The sequence below is a fragment of the Muscardinus avellanarius genome (genome assembly GCF_963383645.1).
Source record: "Muscardinus avellanarius genome assembly, chromosome: 18".
NCBI lineage: Eukaryota > Metazoa > Chordata > Mammalia > Rodentia > Gliridae > Muscardinus > Muscardinus avellanarius.
This window is the reverse complement of record NC_137804.1, coordinates 48,540,117-48,555,843: the sequence shown is the minus strand read 5'-3', so window position 1 is coordinate 48,555,843 and position 15,727 is coordinate 48,540,117. Positions and strand designations below refer to the sequence as shown.

The following is a 15,727-nucleotide window of genomic DNA, read 5'->3' as shown; positions in this document are numbered from 1 at the left end:
TGCAAAAATTATAGGATACATTGAATTAACGCACAGTAGGGCCCTGTGTGTCTTTCTTCCCTGAAATACGAATTGGCAGTGGAGAGGAAGAAACAGCTGTCGCCGAGAGAGAATTCCCCTGGACTGCCGTCTGCCGCCCTGGGGGGCAGAAGGCCTCCGTGCAGATGGCCAGAGCCCAGAGCTGAGTGGCAGAGAGGAAGCGGGCAGCATGGTCCTGGCACTCGGCTCTCACCAGCCTCGTACCCAGCTGGCCCTGGCACGGTCTCTGCCCTTCAGCTTCTGTGTTTATTAGGAAACCTTTTCTTTTTTTTCCCCTTTCTTACAGGGATAGGAATCTCGCTTCCAGACATGGCAAGCATCTAAGTTCATGCCTGGGTTCCTCGTTCAGACTGAGTATTTGCCAAAAAGGGGGATAAACAAAGAATTGTGACACGGGGCGTGTGTGTGAGGAGGGTGGGGAGCCAAGCTGCAGATAACAGGCTCTGCTGACGGCCGGGCACCAGGACAGACACATGTGGGCTTTCCGAGGAGAGGCGAGGAAGGGAGAGTGAAAGAACTTTCCGACGCCCACGGAGTTGGCACCTGGCACCGTCTTCTGGGTTTCGCATCTGAGCTTGGGCTTTAGGACAAGCAGTGGCCCAGCCGGTTTGGCCACTGTCATCGGTGCAGACAGGGCTGGGGGAGGAGAGAGGCCACCCTAGCACCTCCTAGAATGACTCAGGAAGTCGTTTTCCCACCTCGGGGCCTCTGGGCTCGCTCGCTCTCTCTCTGCTTAGAAAACTCATCCTGGTGTTTCTTCTAGAAAGTTCTCATCTCAGTGTTTCTTCTAGAAAGTTCTCATCTCAGTGTTTCTTCTAGAAAGTTCTCATCTCAATATTTATTCTAGAAAGTTCTCATCTCAGTGTTTCTTCCAGAAAGTTCTCATCTCAGTGTTTCTTCTAGAAAGTTCTCATCTCAGTGTTTCTACTAGAAAGTTCTCATCTCAATGTTTCTTCTAACTGCCTGACAGCTGGCTTCTGATTGTAATCCAGATGTCATTTCACCTGAAAGGGCTGTCCTCCATCTATCCCTAATGCTCTTTTCTATAACCACTTTCACAATCTGTATGCGGAAGTTTATCTCCATGCATTTGACTGTTACCTGTCTTCCTTACCAGGAATTATCCAGGGGTACTATCTGGCTTGGTTAGTGCTGCATACCTGACATCTTAGTGTGGCGTCGTGGGTGAAGAGAATTTTTACTTACCTGCGAGATGTCCGGAAAAAGTACGCAAATAACAAGACAGTAGTAGGATTCGCCAAAAACACGGGCCCCGTTGAGCTCAGGGGAGTCAGTAAGGACCGGAAGCAAGGCCCCAGGACACGTCTGAGATACCCCGCTTTGAGTAAGTCAGAGGAGATGCTGAGTCAGTGGTGTGGGGTTGGTGGGTGGGCAAATGGATGGAGCATTCAGGGGACCAGGATAGAGAGATGCGTAGATGGATAGATGCATGTGTGGAAGGAATACGCGACTCCTTTATCTAAAATATGGTTGTGGAAATCACTAGTCTTGGAGTCAGACAACGCAGGTTCTTTTTTTTTTTTTTTTTTTTTTTGTGGTACTGGTGGTGGAACCCAGAGGCTTTCTACCTCCAGGCTATACTCCCATACCTATTTTTTAATATATTTTATTTAATATATTTTATTTGGAAACAGGGTCTCACTAAGTAGCCAAGACCCTCACTAAGTAGCCGAGGCTGGCTTCGAACCTGCGCGATCCTCCCATCTCAGCCTCTCAAGCGTGGGGATGACAAGCGTGCGCCACCACGCCCGGCGACAACGCAGGTTCTAATCTATGTAACTTCTGTCGGCTTAAGAGCCAAAGTCTCAATTTTTCTATCTGTGAAATAGGTAAAAAAAAAAAAGATTGGAAAAGTTTTGCAGGACTGCTGAGAGTAAATGAATGAAATAAGCCATGTGGGAATTATATGACTATGACAAATCCTCCATAATGTTAGCAGTTATCTTCCCAGTAGAACCAGCCTCTGCGTTCACCCGTTACCTGCTGTCCTTCCGAAGTCAGGGCCTGGGTTCTGTCGTGAAAGTTCAATTTCTGCATCCGTGACTTAACTCAACGTGGGGATACCTCAGCAGTGTCTTGGGACCTTGGTTCCAGTTCTTACTGACTCCTTTAAGCACAACAGGGTCCGTCCGTTTGGCGAGTGACGCCCACTGTCTTGTTATTTGCGTATTTCTTCTGGACATCCTTCAGCCAAGTCAAAAACTTCGTCTACCCACAACACTTAATTACATCCTGAAACCTGGGCAAAGAGGGACCAAAGATCTGTACACTTAAAGACCATCCAGCCTGTTTTAGGCTGGGGCTTTCTTTGTTGGACGCACGTCTTAGATGACGGTCTACCTCGGAAACTCAGGGAGGTTGGGCCACAGCGCTGAAAGTCAGCTCCCTCCCGGCTTTTCCAAGGCAAACCCACTGAGTGGTTTGAAATGGTCCAAGTTACCGCCGCATCTGTTGAGTACGGGACTGATAGACAAAGATGCGATTCAGAGCCAAGTCTTAGTGGTTTTAAATTGTCCACGCCCCATCACTCTCCACTTGCACAGAACATTCAAAGCCGATAGCTAGTGAAATCAAGGCTTCAGATGTTTTGCTCTTTAATCCAGGGGACCTCACTTTTAACTCTGTGAGATCCAGAGGGACACATGGCCTTCCCGAACGGGGTGGATCTCCGGCACAACGTCAACAAATTCTTGAACCTGCTACAGGGCACTGGATCAAAACAGACCCCCTTATCTGGGTTGAATAATGCCCATCTATTTGCTGGGAGGGCTGTGTGCGCATGCGTGGGTGGCTTTGGCACACTCCTGCTCATTCCAGGGCAGCGTCGTGTCCCCTGGCGCTCGCTGGAGGGGAACACACAGAATTAAATCTGGTCTCCAGTTTCTTAGCGCGAAGGGAAAGTGGACCGGCAGCTGTTTCTGTTTAACAGCGATCAGCTTGGGGACTGAGAGTGTTGCAAACATTTTTTCCCAGTCTTGCTTATCTGTAATTCCTGATTTCTTTGTGTATTAATTGTGTATCACTTTTTCTTTTTTTTAAGGATAAAAAAATTCATTCTTCCTTTCTTCCTTCCTTCCTTTCTTAGATTGAGCCGAGGGGCATTCTACCTCTGAGCTACTCTCTAACCCCCCCCCCCACTTTTATTTTTGTTGTGTGTGGTACTGGGGATGGAACTCAGGGGCTTTCTACTTCCAAGCTACACCCCTAGTCCTATTTTATTTTTTATTTTGAAGCAGGGCCTCCCTAAGTTGCTGAGACTGCCTGCAAACCTATGATCCTCCTGTCTCAGCCTCCCAAGAACTGGGATTACAAGTGTGTGCCACCATGCCCATGTCTGGCTGTAACTTTTTTTTTTGTGTGTGTGTGTGTATGGTGCTAGGGGTGGAAGCCAGGGGCTTTTTCTACCTCCAGGATATACTCGCAGACCCATTTTATATTTTATTTGGAAACAGGGTCTCACTAAGTTACCGAGAGCCTCATTAAGTACCTGAGGCTGGCTTCGAACCTGCGCGATCCTCCTGTCTCAGCCTCCCAAGCGCGGGGATTACAAGCGTGCGCCACCACGCCTGGTCTGGCTGTAACTTTTAATTATGATATGTAACACGGAGGGAAATGTTTTCCTTTTCCTCTTTATTATTATGAACAAAAAGCATTATCCTTAGGCCTTTTGTTAGAGGATACGTGGAAAATTTAAGCACCGAGGGCAGATCTACTCCTTAGGAACGAGCCCTGGCGGGCTTAGGTTATGTGGGCTCCTGGTCTTGTCCCACACTTGACCCGGCTACCTGCGTCCTGGCTCTGTTGGATGCAGAGTTGAGTGACCCTCATCGGTCACGTGGCTTCTGCTGGAGCTGAGTCCCTCTGTTTGGTCTGACCCTTGACCTTGTAAATGAACATGGCCTCCACCTGGTGTGGCCATGGACTGGGGATGGAGGAGCCCCCCCCCTCCCCCAGGGAGGTGGGATGCTGGAGGGCCCTTGGCAGGCAGCAGTGAGGGGCACTGTCCGTGGTGCTGACTCAGCCTCACCTTTCGCTAGCACCTTCCTTTCTACACACATGCCCCAGGAGAACGCAATAGTGGCAGGCCAATTGAGAAATGAGAGAGCTTCAGATATGGCAGTGAGGTGGGGTTGGCGTAAGGCCCCTGGGGCAGTTTAACAACTGTGTGTTGTCAAGTTGTAGGGACCATCAAGTCTATCCTTGGACCCACACTGGTTTTTCAGACCTTGGTCTGAGATACTCCTTTCTACAGCAGAACATCCTTTTTTTTTTTTTTTTGGTGGTACTGGGGGTGGAACCCAGAAGCTTTCTAACCTCTGGGCTATACTCCGAGACCTTTTTTTTATATACATATTTTATTTGGAAACAGGGTCTCACTAAGTAGCTGAGGTTGGCTTCCAACCTGTGCGATCCTCCTGTCTCAGCCTCCCAAGCGCGGGGATTACAAGTGTGCGCCACCACGCCCGGCTCAGCAGAGCATCCTTCAAGCGTATCCAGAGGACCAGCTGCCTGGTGACCACCGGCAAGCTGGGAAGATGCCATTCCTGTGCCCGTGCTCGGACCCACCTGGTCCACCACCAAGGTGCCCCCTCAGCACCCCAGGGAAAGTCTTGGTGACCAGATGTACAGTTTCCTGTGAATAGAGTCATGATTTCTATGTACGTAGAGTTTTGTGGATGGAGATGACTTCTTAGAGACTGTCAAGGGTTTAAGCCAAGCGTGGTGGCGCACGCTTGTAATCCCAGCATTCGGGGGGCTGAGACAAGAGGATCGTGGTTTGCAGATAGCCTTAGCTACTTACTGAGGCCCCTTGTAACTCAGTGAGCCCCTGTTTCAAAATAAAGAATAAAAAATAGGGCCGGGCTTGGTGGCGCATGCTCGTAATCCCCGCGCTTGGGGGTGGAGACAGGAGGATCGCGCAGGTTCGAAGCCAGCTGTGCTGGCTTAAGAGACCCTGTTTCCAAATAAAAATATAAAAATAGGTCTGGGAGTGTAGCCGGAGGTAGAAGGGCTTCCAGGCACCCCAGTACCACCAATAAATAAATAAATAAATAAATAAATAAATAAATAAATAAATAAATAAAAGTAATAAGACTGGGGGTGTAGCTCGGAGGTAGAATGCCCCTGGGTTCCATCCCTAGTACTACAGGGGAAATAAAAGACTGTCTTTTCTTTTTTTCCATCTCTCAATGACCAAATACCTTGTTCATGTGTGGTTGCATCTTAGAAACGACTCCGGGGAGTCCAGGGGCTGCGGTGTTCTTCAGGGCTGTCCCCGGCATCCTCGGGACCACACACAGGCCTGGGGTAGGGGGAAGAGGTTGTGAGTGAGGAATCTGCCCCGCCATCTTCTTTCCCAGTATCATTGAAGGCCGCTCTAGTTTATATATTAGGCTGCTGTGTGTGATACTTTCTGTGAAAAGAATTTTCTGCTTGTTTCAAAAAAAAGGGGGAGGGAATGAGTAAAAGAGGAGAAGGAGAGGGATAGGCAGGAGAGTTTAATGATGTTCATAATCCCATTCAAATTTAAATTTCTACAGTTCATGACTTGGGCTTGTCAGAAATCGCAGGGTAAAAAAAAAAGTCTCTTAGCCTTCCTTCTGTCAGTTCTCACACAAGACGAGACCTTGTGGTGCAGGGTTCAGGGGTGTAAATAACCTGTCAGCCCCTCGAGGATCACCATCCCACCCCTCCCCGACCTATTTATAACGAAGCCTTCCGCATCACGGCGAGTCGCTTAATTGGTACCGGCCGTGAGTCTTTCTTTAAGCGGCGGGTCGCTGGCGCAGATCACAGACCCGCGAGGCAGGTCAAGAAAAGGGCTGCGGCTGCCAATATCGCGGAGTCCCCGGAAGGGGCTGGCTGCGGCCTCTGAGAGGCGGAAGGGAGAGAATGCATCCCTTTGTCTTTGGGAGGCAGGCGTCCGCAGAGGCTGCTTGGGGGTAGAGGCCGGGCAGGAAGGAGACTGGAATCTCACAACTCTGAATCACAGCATCCTCCAGGGGGACCTGTCATTCACAGACCCAATTATGTGCAGGTAGAATGTCACCCCTGACAGGATGAGACCCAGGCACTCTTTATTTATTTATTTTTTTGAATGAAATTTCTGCTTTACTAGGCAGGTTCCATTTTCACAAATGTCTATTACAAAACAAAAGAGACACGTTGTATATTTCCCTGTGTGCTCTTGAATCGGCTTCAATCAGGGGAAAAGCTTTCATCAGTGAAAGAAAGAGCCGTTAGGTGCTTGTGTTTGTGTGTTTTTTGTTTTGATTTGATTTGATTTTCCTGTGGTGCTAGGCATGGAACCCAGGGGCATTCTACCTCTGAGCTCTACCCCCGGCCCTTTTTATTTTTATTTTTTTTTCATTTTGGAAACAGAGTCTCGCTAAGTTCCTGCGGCTGGCCTCGAACCTGCGATCCTCTTGTCTCAGCCCCCCCCAAGTACTACAATTACAGGCCGACACACACCACTTAGCTGTGTGCATTTTGACCCACGGGAGAGAGTCATTGAGAATCCAGAGAGATCATCCGAGCTTTACCTCTGGCCTTGTGCTCTTCTCTGAGCGTCTGAGTCTTGGCTTCCCAATTTGTACGTGGAGATTATTAAATGAATCTCAAGGCTGTCATAGAATCGCTCAGAGGCTGAAAATTCTTTGCAGATGAAAAAAACGCCTCGCTGTGGGAGGTGCCGTTAGTGACGACTGAGGAGCGGACGGACGGCCAGCGGCTAGCCAAGAAGGTAGACGGCCCCTGTGGCTTTCGTTGGCCATTTGTGTTTTTGCACCCTTCTTGGTTCTTGCTTTTGGTTTTTGCTAGCGAGTTCGTGGCTCGGGAGTGGAAGGGCGTTCCCAGGTTAGAACCAGGAGCATTCGGCAATGTCTTTGTTCACGGCTTAGATCGATTCTTGTCAAAAATAACTCCTCATTCTGCTTGGTTATCTAGGGTTTCCTCTGGGACAGTGTTCAACTGCTCTGAGATTTTTTCCTTCCCTGGAAAGTAGAGATGGTATTCTCTTTTTCAGTGGCCTGGTGGGGAGCGCAGGTTATGAGTGTAAGCTATACAGTAGGAAATGTGCGCGGGCCGCTTGGTGGCCGCCCGCCCCCGCTAGACCACCCTGTGCTGCTTGGGTTTTTTTTCTTTCCCATAGCACCTGCCTCCTTTGACCCACTGCGGTTGAATGATGGTGTGTATCGGTAGCTTACCGTTGATTTATCCTCTCTGAGAATACAGGTGTCGTGACACAGGGACGGTTGTTTGGGTGAGCCATCTCAAATGCCCAGAGCGATCCCTGACATTGGTAGGTATTTGTCGAAGGCCCTAACAGAGACGTCAGCCCTCGCCCCAGCTACACAGTGGGTCTCGTTCCGGATCTGATTCAGTACCTCTGGGGTTTGCTTTCTCCTTGTTTGCCGTTATTGTTTTGTTTTCTTTTTCTTTTTCTTCCCATGGTTTACATTTAGTAGATCATGTCCAGCCAGGACTAAATATTGGACTGTCCCCCTACGTAGTTTCTTTGATGGATACTCTGGAAACTCAACTTAGTAAAAAAAAAAAAAAAATCCTTCTAGGCTTCTAAAGGATGGCTTTCTAGGAAAAAGATGAATCACCAAATAACGTACTAAATTTGCTTGAATACATTGAAACATTTTCCCCCCTAATGTCATAGTCTAGCAGGAGAAGTGATTGGGTGGGGGATCCCTCTGCCACCTTCCGTAGCTGATTAATTAAAGATGCACTGTTAGAATGAGCTCTGGTTCTTTTTAAAAGCGACGCGGCATGCACAGAGAAATATCGCAGAAAATATAAATCAGATGCTTCCCCTAATCAGCAATAACTAGGAGGAAAGGGGCAACAGGAAGAGGTTGAGCTATAGAAAGGGCCCTATAGTGAAGCAATTAAGGTGACCAATCAGAGGGTATGGAATAGGGGAGGGCGGAGCCTCTTTAAAACGCAGGAGGTACAAAAACATATGTATCAAAGTTAATCACCAAACAAGCATGGGATTGAGAGAGGGGGAGGGAATGGGATGAGGGCTGGATGAGGGCTAATTGGATGATGTGTGCTTGTATATCCTCTCAAGTCTTGTATTCCAATGTGATACATGATTACAATGCACCAATTTAAAAATTAAAATTAAAAAATTAAAAATTAAAAATTAAAAAATAAAAGCGACACCCTACCTTGTCGTCAGAGACACAGGATCTGAGGGGCGCCTTCTGCCTGTGTGATTTTTCCAGCGTGGTAAGAGGCAGGGACGGGGAGAATCTGTCAGGCCTCACGTGGCTGGGCTGAACGGATTTTGTTTCTTCAAGTCTCTCTTTATGTCATCATTTGGGCATACCATGTCTATAGAGGGAGGGGAAAAATAACCGATTATCTCAATAGACGCAGAAAAAGCCTTTGACAAAATCCAGCCCTCTCTCCTGATAAGAAACACTCCTTGCACTGGCATATAAGCGCACTTCCTCAGCCTGATAAAAGGCACCTACAGAAACCCCACCGCTCACACACTCCTCGTGAAAGGCTGGATGGATTCCCTTGAGATCTGCGACAAGGCACTTATCCTTTCTCTAACGTTCTTCAGTGTTTCACTGTATGTTCTCACCAGGGTGATCAGACAAGACCAGAAAACAAAAGACATCGGATTAGAAAAAGCAAAACCGTCTCTATTCACGTGCAACCCGATCTTTCTGTAGAACTCCCGAAAGTGCACACACCCAGTGTCGAATCAACAGATGAGTTTCGCAGGATTGTATGAGACACGCTCAGTATAAGAAAAATCATATCTGGTTCTCTGTGCTCACCATCTGCAAATAAAGTCAAGGAGCCGTTCTACTCACAACAGAATCAAATTGAATAAAATCTGGAGAAATGGACCTAAAACAGAAGTGTAAGGCTTGTGTCTAAAACCCACAAAGTATGGAAAGAAGTTAAAGCAGACAGAAGGAAATGGAAAGGTTTCCTGTGGTCATGACTTGGAAGACTTAGTGTTGAGAAGACAATTAGTAGCCGGTCATGGTGGTGCGCGCTTGTAATCCCAGCATTCGGGAGGCTGAGACCGGAGGATCGAGTTTCGTGGTCAGCCTCAGCTACTTAGCGAGGCCCTTTGCAACTCAGTGAGACCCTGTTCAAAATACAGAATAAAAAATAGGGCTAGATGTGCAGCTCGGAGGTAGGATGCCCCTGGGTTCCATCCCTAGTACCGAAAACAAACAAAAGAAAAGAAAAAGAAAAGAAAAGAAAAAGACAGTAGTAATCCTTAAATTGATACATTGCAGTCCTTGGCAAAGTTCCAGCTGGCATTGCTGCAGAAACTGGCGAGCTAATCCTAAAACTCACGTTTCGTGAGTGCAAATAGAAGAGACCCGGAAGAGCCAGAACAATTTTTTAGAAGAACCTAGTTGCAAAACTCGGACTTGGTGATTTTCAAAACTTAGTACAAAATCACAACAATTAAGACAGTGTGGTACCGACATGGGATGGGCCATGCAGGTCAGTACACTCAAATTGAGAGTCCAGAAGTAAACCCTTAGACTTAAGGCCAGCTGATTGCCTGCCAAAGGCGCTAATATAGTTCACTAGGCAAAGACTAGTCTTCGCAACAGTGTTGGCTAGCCACATGAGAATGAAATTTAATGTCTGCCTCATACCAGATGTGCAAGAATACATCCCAAATGGCTCATCAACTTGTCATCCCAGCATTCGGGAGGCTGAGACCGGAGGATCGCGGTTTGCGGACAGCCTCAGCTACTTAGTGAGGCCCTCTGCAACTCAGGGAGACCCTGTTTCAAAACAAAGAATAAAAAATAGGGCAGGGGGTGTAGCTTGGAGGTTGAATACCCCTGGGTTCCATCCCCAGACCCACAAAAAAATAAATAAATAAAGGCATAGAACTCCCAGATGAAGATATAAGAGCAAATCTTTATAACCATGAATTAGGGGGTAATTTCTTAGATATGACACCAAAAGTGCACAGGACAACAGAAAAAAATAAACTGAGTTTCACCAAAAGCAAAAACTTTGGGCCTTTAAGGAATGACATTCAGAAAGTAAAAAGACAACCCTCAGAATGGGGAAAAGTATCTTTTCGGCAAATTATAGATCTGATAAGTGCTTGTATACTCAAAAATATAGAAGGACCACTTCAAACTCAACAATAAAAACACAAATAACCCCAGGGTGGGGAGGGACTAGATATTTTTTCAGAGCGATATAAGAAGCATATAGAACAATATTCAATTTCATTAACCATTGAGGAAATGCAAATAAAAGTCACCTCAATTAGATCCTGCAAGGATGGCCAACAGTCACAGGGGCAGACGATAGCCAAGCTGGTCAACATGTAGAGAAAATGGAATCCACAGTCACCGGTGGTGCAACTACACGGTGGTGCAGATACTTTAGTCGCCCTGTGACCCAGCGTTCGGCGCTCAGGTACGGACTCCTGAGAAACGAGAACACCTTGCCACACAAAAGCTTGTACGTACTGAATATTCAGAGAAGCACTGTTCACCAAGGTGGAGAGAATCCAAGTGTCCATCAGCCGGTGAGCACCACATCTGCTGTATGCGTACAGTGGAATATTAGTCATCAGTGAAGGGGAAGGAAGAATCCAGTCCTGCCGGGACACGGGTTTGCCTTCAACATCATTTTAGGTGAAAGAAGCTAGTTTGGAAAGACTGTACATCGCGTGTTTCCATTTATACGAGATATCCAGAAGAGAATGCGCTTACAGAGACAGAAAACAGCCCCATGGCTGTCAGCGATTGGGAGCGGGGGTGCTGGAAGTTGCCGCCGATGGTCGTGGGTGTTGTTGGCGACTTGCATACTTTCAAAGGCTGGATTCTCCATAAAGAAGAAGAAAATCGTGTCACTGGCAGAAAAATGGAGGGACGTGGACACTCTTAGGCGAAGTGAGATTAGTCAGTCGCCACAAGTGAAAGGTTGGATGGTCTTCCTCACAGGCGGAAGCTAGGGAGAAATTACAACACAGGGCGGACTCCAAAGGGGAGACACCTTAGCGGAGAGAGGGAAGGGGCCTGGCTGAGGGAGACGGGAGGGAGGAGAAGACTTGAGGGGGGAAACACCTCAGCGGACATGATGAATATACAGAAATTTATCAAAGCCACCGCTGTGTGCGCCCGGGAAGGTGGGGAGGGAGAGGGAGCGGGCGGGAGCCGGGGGAGGCTCCCGAGTGCCGTGTGCAGGCGTGCCTCCATCTCCCTCAACTCCATCAAGACGTAGGATCACGGTGCACCAATAATAAAAAAAAAAAAAACTTAATGGGGGAAAAAAAACAATAAAAGGCTGGATTCTATGGTATGTGAATTAGATTTTTTTTTTTTTTTTTTTTTGGTGGTACTGAGGGTGGAACCCAGAGGCTTTCTACCTCCGGGCTATACTCCCAGGCCTGTTTTATATTTTATTTGGAAACAGGGTCTCACTAAGTTGCTGAGAGCCTCACTAAGTAGCTGAGGCTGGCTTCGAACCTGCGCGATCCTCCTGTCTCAGCCTCCCAAGCGCGGGGATTACAAGCGTGCGCCACCACGCCCGGACCGTAAATTGGATCTTAATGAAGCTGTTGTCCAATCCCATTTTCGGGCACATGTGGGGCTACTATCCTGGGCACCTTTCGTTGCCTTGATGTTACTGGAACTGATAACCAAGACCAGAGCACACATCGCATAGCTTATTTTCTTAAAATGTACCCTGCTCCATCCCTTTCTGTGTCCTGTGGATGGCGGCGACACGTGCTCTCGTGTTGTTGACATCGATGTCTTCCAGTAGCCGAGGATGGGGGAACAGATGGTGACCTTAAAAGAGAAATGTTCAGTTTGAGGGAGAGACTTTCTTATCTTTGGCTACTACCTTTTGAAATAATTCTGTTGCATGATCTCGTTGTATATAAAAGCCACCAACATAGGGAAAAGTTGGATTTCTAATCAGAATTTCAAACCAGAGACCTTTAAAGGAGGTGAACATGTCTTTCCCAGGAGATCTTAGGGCCAGGTTTGCTTAATGAGAATGAAAACATGTTTGCTCTTCTTCTTAAAGAAACCCATACGTGCAGATCTTTCTAAAAGACCATTTCTTCCATTTTCCCTGGCTGAGAAACTTGTTTTTTTTTTTTGGTACTGGTGATTGAACCCAGGAGCATTTTACCTCTGAGCTACACCTCAACTCTATTTTATTTTATTTAGTTTTGGGGTGTTTTGGTTTTTTTTTTTTTTTTTTTGGTTTTAAATAGGATTCCACTAAGTTGCCAAGATTGGTCTCAGGCCTGTGACCCTTCTGTCTCAGTCTCCCGAGTGCTGGGATTATAGGCCTGTGCCACCATGCCTGACTGACTGGCTAAGGAATTTTTTATTAAAAAAGTGTTACCAGCTGGGTGTGGTGGCACAGGCTTATAATCCCAGCACTTGGGAGGCTGAGAACGGAGGATCGCGATTCATAGACAGCCTCAGCTACTTAATGAAGCCCTCTGCAACTCAGTGAGACCCTATTTCAAAAATAAAGAATAAAAAATAGGGCAGACGGTGTAACTTGGAGGTCAAATGCCCCTGGGTTCCATCCCCAAACCTGAAAAAATAAAAAAATGTTAACCAGCTGAATTATGGTGGCTCATCCCCTGACTGAAATGTTCATTTAGAAGGAGAGTTTGGAGCTGGATATGGTGGCGGGCACGCTTGTAATCCCAGCATTCGGGAGGCTGAGACAGGAGGATCTTGGTTCGTGGCCAGCCTCAGCTACTTAGTGAGGCCCTTGGCAACTCAGTGAGACCCTGTTTCAAAAATTAAAGACTGAAAAAAATCAGGCGGAGGGGGCTGTACCTCAGAGGTAAAATGCCCCTGGGTTCCATCTCCAATACCACAAAAGAGAGAAAGAGAGAGAGAGAGGGGAGAGAGAGAGACAGACAGACAGACAGACCGACAGAGACAGAGAGAGTAAGTTTGGGGTCTGAGCGTAAGCTCCGCTGGCACGCTCATTTAGTGGGCTCTGAGCCAGCCACACAGAGTGTCACAGGACACACGTGCGCCCCGCCCTCCACAGAGACAGGCGTGCCCTGGATCGGAACTCAAGTTACCTTTGCCAGAATTCTGTTGCCAGGGAATGTGTTTATGGGTTGGGATCCAAGGACTGGTGGCTGGCAGGCTTAAGCAAAAAAAAATATGTAATATATATATAATATAAAATATATAATATATAACATATATATTTTATATAATATATTTTATATATAATATATATTATATATTATATATTTTATATATAATATATAGATTATATATAATATTATATATATTATATATTTATATAATATATATTTTATATATAATATATAGATTATATATAATATATTTTATATATAATATATATAATATAATATATAAAATATATAAAGTATAATATATAAATATATATTTAATATATAAATATATAATATATTTTACAAATGTTGATATGTAAAAATTCATAAATTTATATATGTATAATAAAATATAAAAATTTATTTTATAAATAACATAAAGATACAATTATATATTTTATCTATCTGTCTACCTCTCTCTGTATGGTTTCTCCATTTTCTTCCTCTCATCTGCCACTTTCCTTCCGCAGGAAGATCTGTCTGCACTGCAAGTGTTCCCAGGAGGAGCACATGGTGACGGTGATGCCGTTGGACATGGAAAAGACCATCGGCAAACTCATGTTTGACTTCCAGAGGAACTCCACGTCCGACGACGACTCGGGCTGCGCGCTGGAGGAGTACGCCTGGGTCCCGCCCGGCCTGAAGCCCGAGCAGGTAATCGCTGTCCACCGCCCACCCAGAGGGCCGGAGGGCTAAGAAATCCGTCCTGCTGGTCCTTCTTCCTTCCAGTTTAGAAGAAAGAACTGATTTGGCCGATGATGGAGTGTGTGGGACTCGAGGAATTGGAGCCTCGCAGGCCTTAGTGGGAAAGGAGAAAGGGAAACGGTTACTTTGGGTCTGAGTGACCTGTGGCTAATTCATCCTGTATTGCTTATTTTTATTTTTTTTTTTTTTAGCCCTTCGCCAATTCCCGCCCCATTCCCTCCTCTCCCCTCCTTCTCAGGTTTGGCTTAGTGATTGACATTGATATGTTTGTGAATGTACATCGTGTGCGTTAGGGAATTTCCCTCTTCCCCCCCCCCATCCCCTCAGTTACGTCACCTTATCTGCTCATTTATCGTATCTCCTTCTTTGTCTAGAGTTCCTCCTATGACCCTTTCTCTCCCTAGATTATTGGGATATTAGGGAGAGCGTCCGATTTCTTACTTTTTCTGCGTGACTGACTAATCTCACTTAGCATAACGTTCTCCACTATTATCCACTTTTTTTTTTTTTTTTTTTTTTTTGGTGGTACTGGGGTTCCTGGAAGCCCTTCTACCTCCGGGCTACACTCCCAGACCTATTTTTACATTTTTTTTATTTGGAAACAGGGTCTCCTAAGCCAGCGCGCGCGGCTGGCTTCGAACCTGCGCGATCCTCCTGTCTCCGCCTCCCAAGCGCGGGGATGACAAGCGTGCGCCACCACGCCCGGCTTTATCCACTCTTTAGAGATTGTCTAGAAACCATCTATACAACACAGGAGGTTTCCAAAATGCCGGCTTGGAAACGTCACCTTCCAGCATCATACAGATGATCTAAAGCATCACTTTTGGTGGGGAAAAGAGGAGATCCGGCATCGGCCATGAACTTACTGTGCCGATTCTTTGTAGAGGGGGGGCGGGTGGATGTGCCTCGTGTTTCCTGCCGATAGAAACCGTGCTCAGATATTAAGTCTGACCTTATTTTTTACAAAGAAGGACCTGGATGTTTCCTGGAATAATTTGGCACAGCCGACAGGCTGTAAATATCACTGGCTCGCTGAGAAGCGCGTGGCTTCCTTCTGCTCGGCTGTATTTTCTCGGTGGTGTACAGATTTTGCTTTGCGTCTTTTGGTGCTTGGCCTTTGCTCCTCCGGCAGCCCCAGGTTGGCTTAGAAGTCTGGAAACTGGGTCTCTTTGCCATCTTCCCCGTGAGATTTGCCAGAATCTTAAGTGTTTAGCTGTTACTTTCCCCTGACCCGTTAAATCTCTTTCTCTGGAGCTCTCTATGTCTGACAGGATATTTTAAAGCTTAAACAGCCTTTAAATTGTAACTTAGAAACTTTAGATATGACAGTGCTTTCAGGAAAGTTCTTTTTTTTTTTGTTTTTTGTGTTTTTTTTGTTTCAGGAACAGGAGGTTGAAGCCAGGAGCATTCTACCTCCAAGCTGCTCCCAACTCCTTTTTATTTCATATTTTGTAACAGGTTCTTGCTGAGCTAATGAGGTTCTTGCTAAATCGAGGAGACTGTGAGGCTGGCCTCAGTCAAACCTGTCATCCTCCTGTCTCAGCCTCCTGGGCGCTGAGATTACAGGTGTGCGCCACCACGCCCAGCTAAAAGAGTTCTTTTTTTGTTTGTTTTCGGTACTAGAGATTGAATCCAGAGGCATTCTACCACCAAGCGACACCCCCAGACCAAATTTTAGTTTGTATTTGGAAACAGGGTCTCACTAAGTTGCAGAGGGCCTCCCTAAATTGCAGAGGCTGGCCTTGAACCTGCGATCCTCCTGTCTCAGCCTCCCAAGTACTAGGATTACAAGCGTGCGCCACCGTGTCCAGC

General features: G+C 46.5%; 1 protein-coding gene across 1 annotated transcript in view; it reads left to right on the top strand.

Moving 5' to 3' along the window:
* Positions 1–15,727, top strand: part of PRICKLE2 (prickle planar cell polarity protein 2) — a gene marked incomplete at both ends in the record, with an annotated part of 347,802 nt that overhangs the window by 243,756 nt on the left and 88,319 nt on the right. The window contains one exon of the mRNA XM_080715805.1: positions 13,681–13,864. Within this exon, the coding sequence (XP_080571931.1) occupies positions 13,681–13,864 (184 nt within the window). The remainder of the gene's footprint in view (positions 1–13,680; positions 13,865–15,727) is intronic.